Source organism: Marmota monax, unplaced genomic scaffold, assembly GCF_021218885.2.
Source record: "Marmota monax isolate L192 unplaced genomic scaffold, Marmota_monax_Labrador192_F-V1.1 WCK01_AAM20220418_F8-fsc00395, whole genome shotgun sequence".
NCBI classification, from domain to species: Eukaryota; Metazoa; Chordata; class Mammalia; order Rodentia; family Sciuridae; genus Marmota; species Marmota monax.
Genome location: NW_026693011.1, coordinates 295593 through 317179, shown reverse-complemented (window position 1 = coordinate 317179; position 21587 = coordinate 295593). Strand labels below are relative to the sequence as shown.

The 21587-nt window shown below is 48.4% G+C and overlaps 1 pseudogene and 1 gene segment (V, D, J or C); both read left to right on the top strand.

Annotated features, from left to right (window-relative positions):
• Positions 1–9676: 9676 nt before the first annotated feature.
• On the top strand, positions 9677–14701 carry LOC124098396 (immunoglobulin heavy variable 3-72-like; annotated as a pseudogene).
• A 4718-nt stretch (positions 14702–19419) lies between these two features.
• On the top strand, positions 19420–20166 carry LOC124098395 (immunoglobulin heavy variable 4-38-2-like). The segment is given in 2 exon segments: positions 19420–19533; positions 19619–20166. Coding segments are annotated over 2 exon segments (594 nt in total).
• Positions 20167–21587: the final 1421 nt, after the last annotated feature.

The window sequence follows — 21587 nt, the reverse complement described above, 5'->3', positions numbered from 1 at the left end:
AACTATACCAATACCAGCGAAGACCAAATTAGCAGGGTCAATTAAAGCTGACAATTTATCCCATTGTTGCTGTAAGATTGAGGGGTTAAGAATTAGCTCTGCTCTGGTTTCATTTAGACTAGGATCTGAGCATGTAGTGTCATAGTGAAATTTCTAGAAGTCATATCTCAAAGTCCCTTGAGTCTATTTGCTCTTTCAAACCAAGCTTCTGTTACATTTCTTACTGAGACAGGGGTTTGAAAAACATACAGAAATTGAGGACTGCAGAGTATTCTAACATTCAATTGAAGCATATCAATTTTTTCATCAATAAGGTCAATCTTTTGTTGTAATGTTAAGATACCTCCTTGCAAGTGCAGGTTTAGTTGCTCCTGGGGTCAGGGCTTTGGTGGAGCGCTGCACTACCTGACTAATGGTTGCAGCATTTGCTGTGGACTGGGTCAGAGCTACACCAGTGGCAGTAGCTGCTGCAACTGCAATGAGGGAGGCAGCTATAACATCAGCAGTAATCCCAAAATCTCACCTAACTCTGGGAAAAGAAATATCTTTTGTAAAGTGAACCTCTTGAATGGAGGAGTCATCCTCTGTTGGAAACCATAACATGGGAGGGGGGTGTTCTGATTAGCACTACTGTCTTAACAGAGGAATTCCAGCAATTGGTTAACTCACATTGGGAATCATCACAACTGAAACAACCATTTTTGTGATTTTGAGTGGAAGTTACAAAGAAAAAGGGTGGCTTAACACATACATGGCCTTTAGTAGCACATTTGCTGAGGGTTTTTCAAAAGAACCATTAAACCAAATGGCATCCATGGTGACAATAGGATTGATATCTATACATTTGTAAGCACCACATAACAATTGTTTGCCTAATTGAAAAAGTCTCCTGTCTTTCTTTCTCTTGTATTTTGAGCATTTGCTATCCAATCTGTATGATATTTAAATATTAATGTATTTGTTTCTCTTAAAAATTCCATTCTCTGTCCACCTTTTGTATAGGGTCTGGACCAACTAATAAGCTCATCAGAAATTAAATAGGGTCTGGAAAGGGAGACACAATCTTTCCAACATATAGCTCTTAGAGGTATACTTTCATTGATATCTTTAAATTTCTTCCATTGTCATCTCTGCAGAAAGGGTTGGGGCCAATAACGTGAGTCTCAGGCATGAGAAGGCATGGTCATGCCACTAGACAGATCACTGCAGAAACTACTTTTGCTTCTCCTTTAAGGAGAGTGGCCAAACACCTATAATGCCTCCTATTCCTGGCTCCCAAAGAATATTATTGTGATGGCAAATTGTAGACTGACACAACCTCTGTGCCCTAGACACATCCCTTAATATAGTACAGGCCCATGAATGATCAGTGAGAGTGACATATTCCAAGGGTGCCTTGTTATTTGGTCAAATGTAACTGGGCATCACAAGGAAACATTAGTAGCAAACGAGAAAGGCAATACAGTATCATCCAAACCAACAGGTAAAAGAATCCTGGGAGATGGAGCCCTCTTCCACCCAGCATGTACTTGCAAGCTGAATGACAAAATGTTGCACAATAGCATAAAGGGGGTCCTTTTATGTGTTGATGCAAAAGAAGGGGAAAGTCCAATTAAAGTCCCAGCAACAGCATAAGTTGTTTCCAATCGGTTGGGTTGGTCCTTCTGGTTGGGTGTAGGGGAGCGGCAAAAGAGGCAGTTGCAATTGTGGCTGTGAGGACCACAAGCCTTATGATGATTTTGATCCAGGGGGCTCCTGTTGTCCTCCTGAGTTTTGACCTTGGGATGCATTCTGCAAGAGATTTGAGAGAGAAGTATGTACAACATCCTGATCACGATTAATTGAGTGTGGATGGCTTTCATGGTTTTTTAATTGCAGTGGCATGAGTATTTTCCTAACTGAAGGGGGTTTGACACTAGATGGTGCTAGAGGGTATCCGTTAGAGGAGAACTATCCCACAGACAGCCTTTCATGAGTGATTAAGTTATCTGTAAAGAAATTTTTCCTTCATGGGACATACTTTGAAGTGTGTCCATTTTGCTTGAACAGTACAGCATAGGGCCTTGAGTTATCAGGCCGTTAGGCAGAGGCCTTTCATCCTCCATACTTACCTGTTGTGCACTTACCTGTGAGTTGCAGGTTATAATTGACGCTTAAGCAAGAGGAGAGTATCAGGGCTCTGGTCTCCAGCAGGTGACGTGATCTGATCTTGATCTGATAGGGCTTTGATATCACCCCAGGTTATCTTGTGAGCCCTCCAGTGGGGAGGTCCTGATGATATCTTCTTTTCCTTTTGGCTGGGTTTCAGAGACCTGCCTATCTGTGACTGGTCTGACATTTCTTGCTGGTACCCAAATGGGGTGAGAGGCGTCCTCTGGAATAACACAGGTGAAGCTTCTACCCTGGGTAATCAAAGGGTGGCCCTTTCCATGAATTAGTGAGTGGATCTTTCCACCATACCAGGGGGACTGGAGTCAGGGAGGGAAAGGATCTCCAGTGCTTGTATGCAGGGACTATCTCATTTGAGTCAAAGGAAAGAAAATTGAGGGCAAAAAGAGCATGTGTCAATTCAAGGTGAGGATATAGACATGTATGAGCATTCTTTTGTTTCTGCAATGTTTCCTTCAGTGTCCCGTTAGTACTTTCCACTATACCTTGCCCTTGTGGGTTATAAGGAATGTCTGCTGTGTGAGAAATCTTCCAGGACACCAGGAAATTTTGCAACTCCTGTGAGGTATATGTTAGAAGTTCCATTCCTGAAGCTCCTGGCTATCACTTTCTTGGCCTGGCAGCTTGGCAACACTAACCACAGTGCTAAGGATGTGGTTTCACTAAGGGCTCCATAGAGCAGATCATCTCATCCTGCAGACTTTCCTATCAGGCCTGAATGAATGCAGATTCTTCAAGCACTCCGAGCTGCTCATAGCTGCTAGCAGCTAGCTTTAAATTGAAAGTTATTCCAACACTGGGGGCTCCTTTAGAATTCCCCTAGGGGTGTCAAAATTTGTAACTGAAAGTTTGTTTCCTGACCTTGAAGCCAATTAATGTCAATTTAATAAGGAGTTCAGGGTTTTGAGAAAAAGAAAAAGGGAGGTTTATTGCTTTGCTTACAAAGGAGAAGCACAGGGGACTCTACTGCAAAGGTTGAGACTCTCTTGATCTGGAGGGACAAGGGTTTTTAAAGGAGTTTCACTTGTTAATTTGGGAGATATTCAGTTCTTTAGGTCTCCAGCAGGCATTTCCCTCTGCAGTGGGTGTACTTAAGACAGTGAACTAGGGGAAGGGAAGAAAATATTGCATTCCTAATCCTGCTTCACAAAGGGGGGTAAAGTTTATCACAGTTCCTTAAAACGCATTTCAAAGGGATATCAGGCTTACTTGATTTATTACCCATTTTCATATCCAATTTTCTTAAGTTTTTACCACAGTAGTCCTACAACAAAAGGCAAAACAATATATAGAACAAAATACAAGAAAACAGAAACCTGGCACCAAAACTGAAAAACTGAGGAGCAATGCAACATCTTGCTAAAGCTCCCAGGGTAGGAGCATGTGTGCACTCATTGGCACCTCACTAACCTACCAGAAGAATTCCCTACAGAACAGTATAGAAGACAGAATGATATCTCATTACTGTCCCGGCCAGGAGTATATGTGTACCTCGCCAATCACAAGACATCTCTCTAAACAGAATACCAGATGTTATAAAGGTGCCACTTACATATGGAGGCCTCCTCCACCAGAAGCTAATTGTTTTAGGGCAGGAGTTCACTGCAGTACTCAGGGGACTGAAGGCTCATTCTAAGGCCTAGGGATGTCTCAAGGTGTGTACACCCTAGAGTGGCTCTCCATCCCAAAGCCCTGGAGCGAAGGCCGGCTTTAGAATTTCTGGCAGTCTGGTCTTGTGGTCTGGTGTGGCAGGTTCATTTCGCTGGGGCGTCCAAAATATTAGACCAGGACACAAGAAAAAGACCATTGACTCCATTTAAAATTAAATTAAAACAAGCTTATTATTTCAAGTGGCCAGGCTGCCTCTTCCAACAAAAACCACGGGAACAAGACAGCACTGCAGCTTTCCTGCAGCTCAGCTTTATAGCCCAGATAGTTACAAAAAGGGGGGTTACAGATAACAGAACTGAGACAAGCATAACACAAAGGCTACTTTACATTTTTCTGGCTCTGACATCAGAATTTATGAAGATCATTAGAGCCTCAGAGAGGGTCATTATCTGGCCAGGGTAGGCCAAGATTTATGAGGCATCACTAAAGTTTCAGAGAGGGCTGGTATCTGGTAAGGGAAAGCCAGATATGGGTGAGTTCAAGGCACAGGCAGGCATTCCAAGCAAGTTCAGAATTTGCAGTAATTTATAAAAAGCTGAAGTTAGCTTTTATGTCCTTGTGGTGAGATGGCTCCCAATTTTAATAGGGAATCAGATGGGGTTTATCATCACCAGGTCTCCTTGCTCACAGGAGAGCTCATCAGTGTTTCCAAGAATTCATTGGTAAGTTTTCAGGGGCCTTCTGTGTCCATCAACAGACTTTGCAGATCACTGGCAAATATGTCATAATGAGCCCTCATGACCCTGTAATTCTGTGCATGGGTTACAATGTCTCCCTTTATAACTGCCTTTTTCTCTGATTTTATTTATTTGCATTTTCTGTCCTTTTATCTTGATTATTCTCAGCAAAGATCTGTCCATTTTATTTATCTTTAAATTGAAAGCTCTTTTCATTGATATTCTGTAGATTTTGTTCTCTGTTTCATTCATGTCCACTTTAGCTTTGCTTTTCCTTCCCTCCTGGTACCTGTAGCTTGGTTCCTTATTGCCTTCTAGCTCAGTGAGCTGGGATAGCTGTCTGTCCTGAGTCTCTCTGTCTTCAGCGGAGGCCTTGACCACTCTGACCTTACCCTGGTGCTCTTTGCTCTTTCCTGCAGGTGTTTCTAGGCTGAGCTTCCACTTTGGTCTGCTCCAAGCACCTTCACAGTTCTTGCTCTTTCCTCATTATGGCTTGGGTGTTCCCGTTATATTCACACTCCTCTACAGAGGCGCACACTCCTACAGAGGTGCACACTCCCCTACAGTGGTGCACACTCCCTACAGAGGTGCACAGAGAGCTGCACACCCCCTACAGATGTGCACACTCCTCTACAGAGGTGCACACTCCCCTCCGAGGTGCACACACCTCTACAGAGGTGCACACTATTCTACAGAGGTGCACACTCCCCTACTGAGGTGTACACTCTGCTACAGAGGTGCACACTCCCCTACAGAGGTATACACTCCCCTAGGAGGTACACACTGCCCTACAGAGGTGCTCACTCCCTTACTGAAGTGCATAATGTTGACTCCTCCTGGTGTTGTATACAATTCACAGTTTCCACCCCAAAAGGTCCAAGACCTATCTGAGAAACCTTAAAGAAAACCTTAAACCTGTTCATAATATAGAGAAATATATGAATTAGAATGGACTTTGGTGTGTGTAAGCTGTCTTACCGTAACAATGGGACTCTGTGACACACACACCCCACACCCAGGCCCCCAAAAGGCAGAGATGTCCCCTCCTCATGCAGGTGTGCATGGCTTGTGAATGGGGGTGGCCTGATCAAGATCTCAGAAAGAAAGGGGCTTCCTTGGCAAAGACCCAGGAGTGAGGGTAGTCAGCACTGCACTGATTGTGGGAGTTTCCAGTTGTCTCTGCAACTGGACTCAAGACCATGAAAACACACAGTGCCCAGGACCACTCTGACCCCATCTTGATGTGAGGTGACCCTGAGCCTGAGAAGCCCCAAGACACCTGATTGCTTGGGGGAAGCAGCTTGGAGCCTGCCTGGGTTTCCAGCCACTGTGGCTAGATAGGAGGGTCACAGACAGGGATACTCTGGGCTCTGTTCCTGCTCATGTCAGTGCCGAACCTGTCCTGAGAGTCCAGCTCCAGTCTGGGTGAGGATGATAAATGGCAATTTTTATATCCCAGATAGTCTTAGATACTCCTGCTTCATTCTAGAAAGTTAAATTCTATTTTGTTTTTCCAAAAGATGTTCATTGGTGGTTAAAACACTGATTTTTGTATACAAAACTTATAAGTCCCTCATTTAGTCTTTTATATTTTATATCAATGCAAGACATTTCTGTGCCAATCAACAATACTTTTTATATTTTTAATATTTTATTTGAGCAGTGTAATTATATATAATTATGTGGTTTACATTGGCATATCCAAAATTCAAAATGCATACACAAAATTCTGTTGGAGAGTCATTTCTTCCTGCCTGGGTTTTCTCTATGAAATTTCTCCAACTCTATCTGTATGAAATTTTACCAACTATTTACTTTCCAAATGGATTAGTTTCTGTCTCCTGTGTCTCACTGAATCATCTGGACTTGCTCTGGGGGCCTCATTCAGCTCCTTCCTGGCCCAGGTGAATCCTGGGATCACTTTCCCTAAACACGACACCCCTCATTGCACACAGTCTGTATTTGATTGATTAAATCTTCTTAGATTTCGAAAGTGGGCACCAGGGATTGAATTCAGGGGGTCTTGCCCACATCCCCCTCTGTTCTGTATTTTATTTAGAGATAGGGACTTACTGAGTTTTTAGTGCCTCACGGTTGCTGAGTCAGGCTTTTAATTGTGATCCTCCTGCCTCAGCCTCCCAAGCCACTGGGAGTACAGGTGTGCACCACTGCACCCAGCTTATGCCTGGTTTTATAAGTATAAAATTAGGACTTAGATACATAAACTAGATTTAGAGATTTGACAGTTTAATACATTTTGAAGGATGTGAGTGAAAAAAGAGGTGTTCTATGCTGTTGACTTTCTCGTGAGGTTGTTTGATCATCAGCATCACTAAGAATGTCAGCATCTCTCTCCATCAGACAACAGCTGGCCATTCCGGCTGTATTTTCACACTTACACTGAAACCTACCCCTAGTGAGGCAGATGACAGCACACTGACACAAGGGTGCCAAGCTCCATGATGGATCCTAGGCTGTGCACACCCAGCTGTCCATCACCTGCCCCTCCTGGGTGTGGGGAGCCCACCAGCTGTTCTGCCCCAGTCACTGTGAAGCACAGCCTGGCTGTGGGCCACAGGTGCCCTGTGAGCTGCAGAGCCCCAGGACAAGGCCCTCTCTGCACATGGCCCTCACCACCCACCCTCACCCTCGCCCTCCCTGCACCTTCCCATCTCCAGGGGCCACTGTCCTCTCTCTTTCCAGGTCCTGATGCAGTAGCTTCCTCACATAAGTGATGGTGTGGTGATGGTCTCCCTCTGCCTGATCCATTTCAGCTAGGTCCATGTGCTCCAGGGCCATACCCATGGCCAGCAGGACAGGATTCCATTCTTGTTGACTAACATTATTCTTCCCCTGTGGACAGCATGTTGGGGTTTGAGTGTGCAGAGTTTAGCTCCCTCAGGCCTGACTTTTTTCAAGAGCTGTGGCTGTGATTTAGGTCAGCTGAGGCAAACCTCAGCTAGGAGGAGGAAAAGTTCTCTTCCCCTTATCGCAAGTCACAAGTTCTGCATGGTTTGGCCAAGAGGAAGAAGCTTCCTGCATACTTATCCTGGGAACAGTACATTCTGAAGAAACAAATGCATCCTCAGAGGAGTAGATAATGTCTACAAAGAACTTTAGGAGGGTACTTATCAAACAAACAGGAACAATTTGAATCTAGCTCTATGTATCCACTGAGGCATGATATTTGGACAATGTGGGTAAAGTGTTATTGAAGAATTGTTTGCTTTGTTAGAAGAAATGTATAAAAGGAACTTGCAAATAAACCTCAGCATGCAGTTGTGATTGCTGCCTTGGCTCTGCATCCCCTGTGTCCCAGTTATTTCGTGACCCTTACCCAGGGACCCGAACACTCTAGACGTTCACAACAGCATATTATCCACATCTCCCTTAAAGGACGACATAGTGGTCATGAAAAGGTCCTCAACACTCATGGATCTTTAGTTAAAAATGGGCCTCATGAACTCCACTTCTCACCTGATGTGCCCACTGGGAATAGGTCCTGTCCCCAAGCCTCAGGCTGTCCAATGCCATGTCTCTGCTGATCTTAGGCCACACTGCACATGGTGGGCTCCCTGAATGCTGCTCTCCACACTGGCCCTGCAGCTGGCAGACCAACACTGCTGGGCCTTAAAGGTCATGCTCCCAGGATCCACTAGCACAGCATATGGGGACTGTAGGGGCCACACCTACAAAGTTCTGCCTGAACTGAGGCCTACCCAGGGCACCCCCTGAAATGTAGGTGGTTGACGACCCACCTCCACACTCTAGCACCTGTGTGCTGCAGGGTGAGCTTCACGGGTGCTGCCAGGTTGGTTCCTTGGTGACTTCTCCAGCTCCCAGATCAGAGTTGGCTCAGACCAACCCTCAACCAGTCCCAGGGCTGTGTCCACACCTTTAGATGCTCACTATGACCACCTCAGGCCCCAGTACCAGTGTGGCTGAGTCCAGTCTGTGCTGCTCTGAGCAGCTCCTGAGGGTTCACAAGGAGAGAGCTGTGCTGCAGCAGGTTCTGGAGACCAGGGTGCAAACATCCAGGTGCTGCTCCTGACCAGGGCTCCTGAGGCTGCAGCACCACATGGCAGGAGGCAGGAGGCAAAGAGAGGCAGATGGAGCTGGACCTCTGAGTGGTGCTGGGGTCCCACTGGGACTCAGGGTGCCAAGAAGTCTCTATCAGCCCTGGGGGAATCCAGGTGGCCAGGAACAGGGTGTCAGTTTTCCTCTACATTCTGGGACCATGTGGACATGTGAAGAGTGACAGGGCAGCAGTAATGAGGGCATGTGGCTGTGCCTCGAGGAGGATTCCAAGACACTTGATTGATAGAGAGAGTCCCTGCTTCCCCCAGGTCTTTGTGACGGGGAGTCTGGATCACAGATGACAGATTAGACAGAGAAAGCCCATGGGAACACTGGCTGGTCCTTCTCCAAGGACCCTCAAAAGAGGGGGATATACAGGAAACCCTGTGGACTCAGCTCATTCCAAGTGAAAGTGAGGACAGAGGCTGGGTTTCTCTCTGCCCACACTAGGGACCAGGGCCCACCACAGATGGCAGCAGCATGTGGACCTGAGGGCTCTGTGCCAACTGGATGCTCCTGAGCTGAAGGAGGCCCTCACAGGGAGGCACAGCCTTCCCCCTGCAGGGAGCCTCTGAGGCCCTCAGCTGGATGCCTCCCTGGAGAGCAGGTGGCAGCAGAGGGGAGAAGACACACAGCACATTTCCAATGCAGGACCATTCTTAGGACCTCACCAGGTGTGTGCACCTGGGAGCTGGAGGAGGGTCAGGGCAGCAGTCATGTCCAGGATGAGAGCAAAAGACCAGGTAACCAGTCACTCTCACCACACATGAGCTGTTGGACAGTGAACCAGTACTCATGCTTCTGTGTGATTTTAAATCTGTACCAGGGAGTTAACACCTCAATTATATATTTTAGTGAGCTTGTAAAAATAAATGAAGAGAGAATAACTGAAAAGGGAAAAGATCACAAAAAAGTTCTACCTTCCTTAAAGCAGTGCCATGCAGGTCCATGACACTCCCATCTGCTCTCAGAACTGCTCTACCTGAGCTCCACCTAGAGCTGCTATACAGCAGGAGGACATGCAAATAGGACCTCCCTCTGCTCATGAAAACCAGCCCACCTGACCCTGCAGCTCTGCACAGGAGCCCAGCCCTGGACTCCCAGCTCAGCCCACTCAGGGATCAGGACTGAACACAGCTGCTCACCATGGAGAGTGTGCTCAGCTGGGTTTTCCTGGTGGCTGTTTTTAAAGGTAACGAATGGAGAACCAGAGACCCTGAGTGTGTGAGTGGACAGGAGTGAGAGGAAGAGTGGATGAGTGACAGTGTCCTGACCAGGCTGCCTCTGTGTTTGCAGGTGTCCAGTGTGAGGTGCAGCTGGTGGAGTCTGGGGGAGGCCTGGTGCAGCCTGGGGGTTCCCTGCGACCCTCCTGTGCAGCCTCTGGATTCACCTTCAGTGACTATAGCATTCACTGGTTCCCCCAGGCTCCATGGAAGGGGCTCTTATAAGAAACAAAGCTAATGGTTACACCATGGAATATGCTGCATCTGTAAAAGACCAATTCACCATCTCTAGAGACAACTCCAAGAACACCCTTTGCCTGCAAATGAGCAGTCTGAGAACCGAGGACACAGCCACCTATTACTGTGCTAGAGACACAGTGAGGGGACCTCAGTGTGAGCCCAGACACAAACCTCCTGCACCGAGCCCAGGTCCAGCAGGGGGCGCTCAGCACACAGGGAGCTAAGGGTCACCCAGGGGCAGGTGCAGAGGGGGTAGGGCTGACTTTCCTCCTTCTGGGGGCCTCTCCTCTCCATGATCCAGCTTTCTAGGGGAGCTCTCTGGACATAAGTTTCCTACTAATTTCTTACGTCTCTGGAAACTTATATCCAGAGAGTTCTAAAGAGAAAAATTGGGGTTTTTAATTTGTACTTTCTCTTTTCATTGTTGCACCATAATTATAAATAATACTGCATTTCAATTGGACACAGCTACACAATCATGGGACATAATTTCTTCATTTCTGTCCCCTGCCATCTTCCTTTCCCTCCCTCCTCTCTACCCCTCCCTCCTGATCCTTTTTCCCTTTTTTTTCTTGACAGATCTTTTCTATAATTTGGTCTCATTAGTGCCTCTTAGAGCACATAAAGGGGACATCCACTGTGCCATCCTCACATAGGACACAGGAATGCTTCGTCAGTGTCATTCCACTGCTTGTCCCATTTCTGTTCCCCTACCTCACCCTTGATCCCCTTCCTCTCCTCCTGCTCCCTCTTCTGTTTCCAGGGGACTCCTTCCAGAACTTTTCCCCTTTTTTGATCTGCAATTCACATTTGAGATTAAACACTTGACATTTCTCCCTCTGAATCTGGGTTAATAAACTTGATATTCTCCAGTTCCATCCATTGACCAGGAAATGCCATATTTTCTCTCTTCCCTGTGGCTGAGTTAAACACTGTTCTGTGTATACACCACCTTCCCTTTATCCACTCATCTGTTGATGGACATCTGGGAAAGTTATGTAATATGGCTCTTTTCAGGCCCACTGGTGTAAACACTGATGTGGCTAGATAGCTGTGCTGTGCTGATCTTGGGTCTTTTGGATAAATACTGGGGAGTGGTAGCTGGGTCACACCGTGGCTCCATTCCTGGTCTTCATGAAATGTCCATTCTGCTTTCTAGAATGGCAGCACTAATTTGAAGTCCCAGCAATAGCACATCCGTACACCTCTTTCCCACATCTTTGCTGACATTTGTTATTACCTCTGTTCTTGATGATCGCCTTCTGATTGGACTGAGATGAATTCTCAATCCAGTTTCAATTTACATTGCCTGATTGCTAGGATTATTGAAAATGTTTTCCTATATTTGTTGGCCATTTACATTTCTTATTTTGAGGAATGTCCCTTTAGGTATTTCCCATTTATTTATTGGGTTATTTGGTCTGGTCTTTTAAGTATTTTGGGTTCTTCATATTAGTGCCCTATCTACAAAGCAGGTGACAATTATCTCTCATTATGAAGGCTCTCTCCTCACACTGTCGCTGGATTCCATTGCTGTGCTGAAGGTTTTAATTTGACACTGTTCTGCTTACTGATTCCTGGTTTTGATCCTTGCACTTTAGTGATGTGGTTGAGGAAGTCGGTGTCTGTGTCAATACAGAGGAGGGTTGGTGCAATATTTGATTCTAGTTCTTGCAGAGTGTCCAGTCTAATTAGTTAATTTTTTATTAATTTTGAGTTGATGTTTTACAGGGTGAGAGATAGTGAACTATTATATTCCTTTACATATTGATATTCAGTTTTCCCAGCACTCTCTCTTGAAAAGCCTGTAATTTCTGCAACATGATTTTGGAAACTCTGTCAAGTGCCAGATCAGTGCACTTAGGTTGGTCTGTCTCTGTACCTCCTACTCTGTCCCCTTGGTCTCCATGTCTGCTTTGGTGACAGTGCCATGCTGGTTCAGTTACTGCAGCTCTGTCAAGTAATTGGAGGTCACAGGTTGTCATATCTCCAGGTTCACTCTTCCTGCTTAAGCACTTTGCCTACTGTGTGTTTGTGACTTCTCCTCACAAAAACTAGGACACTTGTCTTGTTCTTCTAAGAAGGTTGTTGGTATTTGTTGGAGATTTCACTGAATCTGTGTGACATTTGAGGTAGTTTGGCAATATGATATTATTAATTCTGATGATACCAGAATATGGGAGGCCTTTCCATCTCTATGTTCTTCAAATTCTCCCTGAGTTATTCACTATTTCCATTGTAGAGATCTTTCACCTCCCCACTTGAATATTTTTCCCAAGTTTTTTTAAAGGTCATTTAGAATGAGAACATTTCCTTGATTTATTTTTTCAGATGACTCATTTTGGAATACAGGAAAGTGGGTTATTTATCTATTCATAATGTATTTAGCTCTATTGCTACAGGTGTTTATCAAACCTAGAAGCCTTCTGGTGGAGATTTTTGTTCTCCTAGATATTGAATCACATCACCACCAAGCAGCATATTGAGACTTCTTTCTATCCTTTCTAACAGTTTAATTTCTTTGTCTTGCCTCATGGCCCTGGTTAGAGATTTTTGGGACTATGTACACAATACAAAGTTTAAAATAAAAAAAAGAGATGTTTCCTAGAAAACATAAAGTAGATTGAAAGCCCTTGACCAACTGAAGAAAACCAAAAGCAGAAGACCCAATCAACAAAATTAGAGATAAAACAAAAGACATTGCTACTGAAATCCAGAAGATTGGAAACTATTTAAAAAATATCCACAAGTAAACTAGAAAACCGTGAAGAGATTGACAAAAATTCTAAATTCACGTGATCTAGACAAATTGAAGCATAAGAATCTACAAATCTCAAACAGAAAACTATGAAGCAATGAAGCTGAACAGCCATTAAAGACCTTCCACAAGAGAAGAGCCCAGAAGCAGAATGATTTGCAGTTGATTCTAAGAGACTTTAACAAAGAGATGAGGCCCACCTCCTCATGTTGTTCCATGAAATGAAAAAGAAGGAAACACTGAAAAAATCCTTCTGTGAAGCCAGTAACACCCGGATACCAAAACCAGACATAGAGACATCCAGAGAGAAGACTTCAGACCAACATCACTGGTGGACAGAGATGAGAGATTCCTTAATAAAATATTGGCACCCTGCACTCAAGGACACACGAGAAGGTGGGGACCATGATCAGTGGGTTTCTCCACAGGGTCAGGAGGTTGGCTCAACATACAGATCAATAATGTCATATCCATCTGTGAGTCACCACATGAATAGAGGTGAGTACAAGGGTCACACCATCACATCAACAGGTACAGGAACAGCATTTGAGGAGGCCAGAACCCCTCATGTTTAAAGGACTGGAGAAGCTAGACATACAAGGGCCTGACCTCAACCTCGTAAAGGCTGCATATGAGAAACCCAAAGCCACCACCATACTGAAGTGAGACATCCTGGAAACAGTTCCACTCAGCTCAGGACAAGACAGGGTGTCCTATCTCCCACTCTGATTCCCCTGGGTCCCTGCACTGCACACTTTGACACAGGAGCATTTTCACATGAACAACATGCAGAGTAGCATTATTGACGCCGAAGTGACTGCTCTGTGTCACTCTGACTGTCAGGGTCAGAGGTGAGGAAGCTCAGAGGACACTGGTGAGTATTTTCCATTAACTCAGAGGGATTTCAGTGAGATTTACAGATTAGGACCACCCTCAGGATTCTCTGTAGAACAAGCACCCAGACAGTCCAGGGTGGGTGCCCTGGACCCCTGATCAACCCCAGGCTCATGGTCCTCCTGGACTCTCTGAGAGTCAGCACTGGTCCCCTGGCACTTTTGCTGCTTGTAAATGGAAGGTGTGGGGCTGAGGATTAGGCGAGGTTCCTTCAGAGGGACAGCCAGCCAGGCTGGGTCTGCACATTAGCTGAGCCCTAGGGGGTGGCATGGGGCCCTCTGACCAGCCCAGTCAGTAAGCCCTGTCTTCAGCAAAGTCCACCCACCCCAGACCTGACACCTGAGAACAGGAGCCTGACTGCCCAGGTCCTGCCTGAGACTCCAGGTGGCCCTGCCCTGATTTTTCCACAGTAGTCCTGGGAGGGGCAGAGGGGATAGCTGATGGACATCCAGGGAGGGAGTGTGAGATAACCCTTGTGCCAGGAGCTGCTAAGAGGGTGACTCAGATGTTCTCCATCACTGCCCTGCTGGGCTCTTGGCTAAAAAATAACCACCACCATGACCAGCACACCCAAGAGCTCTCTGCTGTGGAAGCCCTCACCAGGGCAATCAGGACACAGTCTAGGGGACTCGAAACACCAGGGGTTATTAGGGTCAGTCAAGTTCTCTCCTTGGTCCTGTGGCCATAGTCTCCCTCCTAAACAATTTTTCTCATAAACTTTTAAGTTTCTTTTTGTACAACTGCCAGGGAAGTGAACAGGACTTACCTGCTTCCACACTCAAGTTGAGGGACAGATGTAGGGCACACATGGCCCCCTCCATATCAATACATCAGAAGGACAGAGGGTAACAGGTCCCCCAAGTAGAAACAGCAGGGACCGCATCACTTGTCCAGGTTGATGAGGATCATCCTCCTTCCTGGTAATCCTCCTTCCTGGTCATCCTCAGCACTTGGAAGAGGCCCGGGCCCTCACCATGACCTCTGGCCCATGAAGCAGGAGCAGGGCTGCTGGCCCCACAGCTGTGGCTGTGTCCTCTGACTCTCTCCTGTGGTATTTATAACTGTGGGTGCACTGTAGGGAAACAGAGCACTGGAGTTGGTTTCCATAGTGATTCAGACCTGGATCAGGACCCCCATTTCTGTGGGCAGCCCTTCCCCTTCCTGCCCTTCTCCCTCCCTGCTCCCCTCCTGGGCTCTGTGGTCTTTCTTCTATGTGTTGCACATGTCTGAGTTGGAGGTTCATGGATGTTCATGAAGGTGGAGTTCACTGTGCCCCTTCACATCAGCTCACAGCATAGATGGTGAGTTCCCTTCTGCTCTCCTCCCTTCACCCCTCTGCCCACCCGCAGGCCCTTCCTGGACCCACTGATCTCCTTCTCTGTCCACATCACTCTCCTCTCCTCTCCCTCTTCTCCAGCTTCCTCAATTGGGAGAGAAAATTGGCCCTTGGCTTCTGCGTCTGGCCTCCATCATCAGCTTCATGGTCCCAGTTCCATCTGTTTCCCAGCAAATGCTGTCATTCCATTGTCTTCCTGGCTGAAGACCCACTGTGCACAGACTCCAAGCTTTCTTCATCCACACCAGCCCCTGTAGGGTGCAGCCCGTCAGAGCTTCTGCTGGAAAGTTGACCATTTCATCTTCTTCATGAAGAGCCAGTGTTGCTTCTCTCCTGGGCAAATCCTTCAAGACCTTGTTTTCCCATGAGATCTTGGGCCCAGGAGATGCCAGCCATGGCAGTTGACCACAGATCTTCCCTGGACAAGGGCATAACCTCTCGGGCACTGCTAGGATGGTTCAGGGGATTTCTAGACAACGACCCAATCCCTATATGAAAAGTTAATATATCCCCATGTTGAACCTGTCCCAGTGGATAATATCTGACCTGTTCCTCCATCCCAATGGTGGCCCAGACCCCGGGGACAATATCTGACAGGTTCCTCCATCCACATGCTCTCCCTGTCCCCAGTTGGTTCTGTGTGACCTGTTACCCACCCCGTGCTCACTCTATCTCAAGTGGATAATATATAACATATTGCTGCCTCTGCATGCTAAACCTGTGCACAGGGCTTGATACCAGAGATGTTACACCATCCGACACTTGACTGTCGCCAGTGGATAATATCTACCTGCTACTCTTTTAACATGCTGCCCTTTCCCCAGTGGATAATATCTGACCTGTCCCTCCATCCCCGTGCTGGTAAGTCCACAGTAGATGACATCTGACCTGTTACCCCATGCTGGCCTGTACCCAGTGGAGGTTATCTGAACACTTACTCCTTCCCTACGCTGGTCCTGTCCACAGTGGATACTATCTGGCCTCATAACCCATCTACACACTGGCCCTGTCCCCAGTGGATACTATCTGATGTATTACCTGATCCCCAAGCTTGCCTTTCTACAGAGGTAATCCCTGATCTGTTACAGCATCCCCATTTGGCCTGTCCCAGTGGATAACATCTGCATGTATAAAACTAACCTACCTAATTCAGTTAGAGTGGCATTGGCTGTCCTTAATCATTCATATGCTCCTGTGGTGAAGCCATCTGCCCTTGACTTTGTCTTTCCTGGTTATTGATTCATGATGTGACCTGTGTGTTTGTCACATCTCTGCTCAGGCTGTTTGCTGCTCCTAGGCTCAGCTGGGCAGGGTACACAGTTCTGGAAATGCATGCATCTGCTCCTGCATGTCCCCCTGTGGTCAGGGAAAAATATAGAGGTGGCCTCATGACCACTTGTATTCCTAAGGATTCAGAAACACCTGGTGAGCAGGTATTATGTCTTTCATTCTCCCCCCTCTGTGTCACCCATAACATAAATAATTCTTTCCTAAATGGAGGCTGAAGAGTCCCACAGGCTCCTTGTTCTTTCCACCTGAGGAGTGCATTCACTGCACCTTGGTCAGGTGTTCCTGGAGCAGCTGGGCCTCACAGTCCTGGGGGCTGCATGGTGCTGGGGCCACTCTGGCAGCCTGGACAGCTGAGGGGCTGCTGGCAGAGCAGCAGAGGTGCAGCCCATCTGTCCCCAAGGGCTGCCTGGGGTGGCCCTCCCGCAGGCCCAGGTCAGCAGTGCAGCAGGCCCCATGAGTGCAGAGGTGGCTGTCAGATTAGAGGACAGCACAGGGCAGGCAGCACCTGGGGACAAGGGCGAGATGCTCTCAGCACCCAGGGCTGGCTTTGCACCTCCACAGGGACTCTGTGCAGTGGCTGCTCAGGGCCTGCTCAGCTGCCCTGGGGACCTTGTTAGGGGTTAGAGGTTCCTGCAATGCCACCTGGGGTCCTGGGAAAGGTGTGTGGCCCTTACAGCTGGCCCTGCTCTCAGCATGCCCTGCCACTCAGGGAGGGCCCAGGGCTCTTCCCTCCTTTGTACAAGTGTGGACTTATGGCCAGCTGTGTCCTGTGTCTGCAGGTGGATGGACAGTTCCTCCCTGACCAGCACACAGCTGGGGAGGGAGGGTGAAGGGAAGAGCCAGCCAGCTGCTTCCCAGGACCCTGGTGGGGTCCCTGCATGGCTCTGTGCAGTGGAGCCTTGTGTGGAGCCCAGGCTGGCTCTGCTCTGTCCCCACCACTGCTGGGGCCTGTTTCCCAGAAGTTCCCAAACTGTACTGAGGGCTGTTGGGGTCTCACTGGCTAGAACAGCACAGGTATCCGCTATCAGGGGTGAAGGATGATTGACAGCTGCATGTGTGACATGTCCTTGGCAGACACAGTGCTGGTCCTGGACAGCAACAGCCTGGACACACCTCGCCCCTCCCTGCACATGAGCCTCTCACACCGTTGGTTATTTCCCTGGGATCTTTATGTCAATGTGAATGAGGTGATTAAATCTCCTGGAACCTGACCAGGTGGAAGGATTACCAGGACCAGGAATTTGCTGTCATGGTTCACATATGAGGTGGCCCACAAGCTGACGTGTGAGACAAAGGAGAGAGGACTAGATTACCAGAGCTCAATCTAAAGTGGATTAATCCACTAACATGGATTGACTTGCAGCCACTGTAGGTAGGTGGGGGGTAGCTGGAATACTTGGATCACTGAGGTGTGCCTTTGGGGGACACACTGTGGCCCTATTGGATGGAGCTCACCTGGTTCCTGGTGGCCATGTCCTGAGCTGCTGTCCTCCTCCACGCCCTTCTGCCATGGTGTTCTCCCTCCCTGGCCAGAGCTAAGGACTTGCCACCTTGCACGCCAACCTCCTAAGTCATGACCCAAGGGAAGCTTGTCCTCCTCTGTGTTCTCAGAATTTTGTTAAGTGACAAAACAATGTCAAAATTTTGATATGATATTAAAAGGGTTTTTTATGGCCATATCATACTTCCAGTAACTTTCTGATTTTCACCAACATATTTTGCTGAATGATGAAAGCAAACTGAAGCCCTGACACAGATGGGAAAGGTGAGGTGGGGAAGACTGTTACATGGAGGGTTCAGTGACACCCAGGTCAGAGTGTGGGATCATCCGAAGGTGTCTCCTGTTTATTAGGCCTAGAAAACTTACCAGGTTATGTGGTCTGACTAGAAGAACAGCTTTCTAATCATATGATTTGCTAGGACTTTGAAACTTCACTTAGGGGCACACATGGATATGCAGGTGGTGAAAACAGGGAGAACATCAGGTCTTACTTGAGCCACCCCAGGACCACGAGGTGGGGGGCAGGCTCAGTGTTTGCAGGGAGTTCATGGTCAACACCACAGGGAACAAGGAGAGGAGCCCACATGTCTTATTAGTGTGCTGTGCTCACTCAGTTAGGCAGGAGGTCAATTCCTGAACCTCATCAGGAGGTCAGCAACTACACCTGCCCTCTCAGTGACCCCACCTCACTAAAGACAGTGTCCACTGTTCTCTCCAAATGCTGGGCTGTGGGCAAGGCAGGTCTCACTGCAGGGATGCTGCACAGGGAAGGGGACTGGGCCTCCTCCCTCACCCAGCCTGCCCTGCATGCCGTCCTGTCTGCTGTCAGCCTGGCTCTGCTGCTCTGGGGCACTCAGGGACTCTCAGCCTCAGGCTGCAGCTGAGAGCTGCCTCTGCTCCCAGGACTCTCCCCTGGCCCAGCACCTCCATCCTGTCCTCTCCTGGTGGAGACCAGAGGGCAGGACAGGTGAGGGGAGGAGCTCAGGGCAGATTCCCACCCACTGCTGTCCACAGGCATTGGCTGGACAGTCAGGAGGACAAGCAGGGCACAGGGTGGGGAGGGCAGTGGGCACACAGCAGGAAGCCCCTGCCCTCCTGAGACCCTGCTCCCTCCTCTCCTGCTCAGTCTGCAGCCCCCAAATCTCACAGAGATGAAAGAGAAGAACTAGTCCTGAGAACAATGGGGGGCTCTTCTCCTGGATGTGGGGAACCCCATCCTCAGCCCTGGGCTCTGTTCAGTCATCACTGAGGGCTTCTCCTTCAGGGCTGGGAGGTGGACCTGGGCCTCTTGCATGCTGGGCACGTTCCTGCCACTCTGACACCCTCCCAGGTGCAGGGAGGAAGGGCTTGGAGGAGGCAGGGCTGGGCTCAGGAGGGTGGGCTCCCCCTCTGACAGCCTTCCAGCACCCCTGAAACCACCTGCTCTCCTCTCACAGGTAAAGCTCCACCTGGGTTCAAGACAGGGACACATCTCAGGAGCACAGAGGACCTGGGCAGCCTGACCTCAGCCTCTCCAGATATCAGAAGAGCCTCACCCACATGCAAATCCCTCCTCCTGCTCTGGGTTCAAAGGCCCTCTGGGCTGTGGGAGCTCCCAGCTCTCTGCTCAGACAGGGCTGAGGTCTCTGGGAAGGCAGGTGTGGTCTAGAAGATGAGGCTGCTGGGTCTTGTCCTGTGCCTGGTCACAGTTCCCCAAGGTGAGTGTCCCCAGTGTCAGACCTGGGTCCATGGGGAGGTTGTAACTGCAGGTGACTGACAGGGTGTGACTGTCCTTGTCCCCAGGTGTCCTGTGCCAGGTGCAGCTGCAGGAGTCAGGACCTGGCCTGGTGAAGCCCTCACAGACCCTGTCCCTCACCTGTGCTGTCTCTGGATTCTCCATCACCACCAGTGGTTACTGCTGGGAGTGGATCCGTCAGTCCCCAGGAAAGGGGCTGGAGTGGATAGGGGAGATATGTAGTAGTGGTAGCACTTACTACAGCCCATCCCTCAAGAGCCGAGTGTCCATCTCCAGAGACACGTCCAAGAACCAGTTCTCCCTGCAGCTGAGCTCCCTGACCACTGAGGACACGGCCACCTATTACTGTGCCAGAGCCACAGTGAGGGGACCTCAGTGTGAGCCCAGACACAAACCTCCTGCAGGGTTCCCATGGCCAGCAGGGGGCGCTCAGCACACAGGAGCTCAGGTCAGCCCAGGAGCAGGTGCAGAGGGAGGAGGGAACTTGACCCCAGTCCTGAGCCTCCTCACCAAGCAGCTCCTCCTGAGAGCCCCAGCTATGGGGGTCCTAGAGAAGCCTCCTCCCCTTGGACACCACTCATTTCCCTCCAGGTGAGGTGTGTCAGGAGTGCTCTTTTTAGCAACAGCTGCACAGTCTCCTCTCTACCTGAGGCTTTTTGTGCAATGACAGGCACTGCTCAGGGCCATCACGTGAGCTGTGTGGACACTTCATGGCTTGGGGAACTCCCTCCACTCTCAGAAGGGTCTGGATGTTCTCCTGCCCAGTATCCCTCCCAATCCAGTGCTTCCAGTGACCTTCCTGTGACTTATCTGTGCACTTGGCACATGTAGAGGTCATAGCCCACATTGTACCTGAGCCATCCAGCCACAGGGGACCTTTGACAATGACAAGGCACAGTCTGTCTTGTCACAGGTTAATGAACAGATGGTCGTGCCACCATGTAGGTGATAGAGACCATGGATGCAGCTGATAGTGTAAAGCCACCGTCAGCAAGCACAACAAGGTTTCCTCTGTCCCCAAACATAAGCAGAACTGAGCTGAGGGATGCCAACATAAAGCCCTAAACCCGGTCTAAATGCACAGAACGTGTGTATTCAGAGTGAACTTTGGTGTATGTGAGCTCTAACCTCATGATGAGGCTCTGTGACACCAAAATCCCAACCCATGGCCCCAAAGGGCAGAGGTGCCCACTCCTCATGCAGCTCTGTGGCCTGTGGATGGGGGTGACCTGAGGAAGGTCTTAGAGAGAAAGGGGCTCCCTTGGCACAGACTCCCAGGAGGGAGGGTGGTCAGCTCTGCATGGACTGTGGCAGCTGCAGGTTGGCTCTGCCACTGGCCTCAGGACCCTGAGACATGCTGTGCCCAGGACCACTCTGACCCCAACTTGGTTGGGAGCTGATCCCGGGTGTGAGGATCCCCAGGACCCCTGGCTGCTGAAGAAGGCAGTTTGGAGTCTTCCTGGGTTTCCAGCCACTGTGGCTGCATTGCAGGGTCACAGACAGGGACACCCTGGACCCCGTTCCTGCTCAGGTCAGTGCCCACCCTGTCCTAGAGCCCAGCTCCAGTCTGGGTGAGGATGAGCATCATCAGTGTTTACATCCCAGATTGTCCTAAGCCTGTACTGGAACATGCCATGAAATAGAATCACTTTATGTATTTTCAAATTATGGTTTGAGAGCTACAGCACTGATTTTATGTAAAACATCTATAATTTCCTAAGTTAAAGTTTTATGTTCTGTATCACCATAAGCCTCTTATGTTTTTATTATTAATGAATCCAAGTTTTGATCACTTTTAATATTCTATTTGAGCATTATAATCATAGAAAAATGGATGCTCCATTATCACACATTGATAGAGGATAAACAGATGTTGAGGAGGAAATGCTTCTGTGTATTCTGTGTGTCTGATTTTTCTGTATGTGGATTACTCCTTTCAATTTATTATCTTTCTTTACACCAAATATAAATGCAATGATTTGCCTTTGTTGTTAAGTCCTTTGTAGCCTTACAATT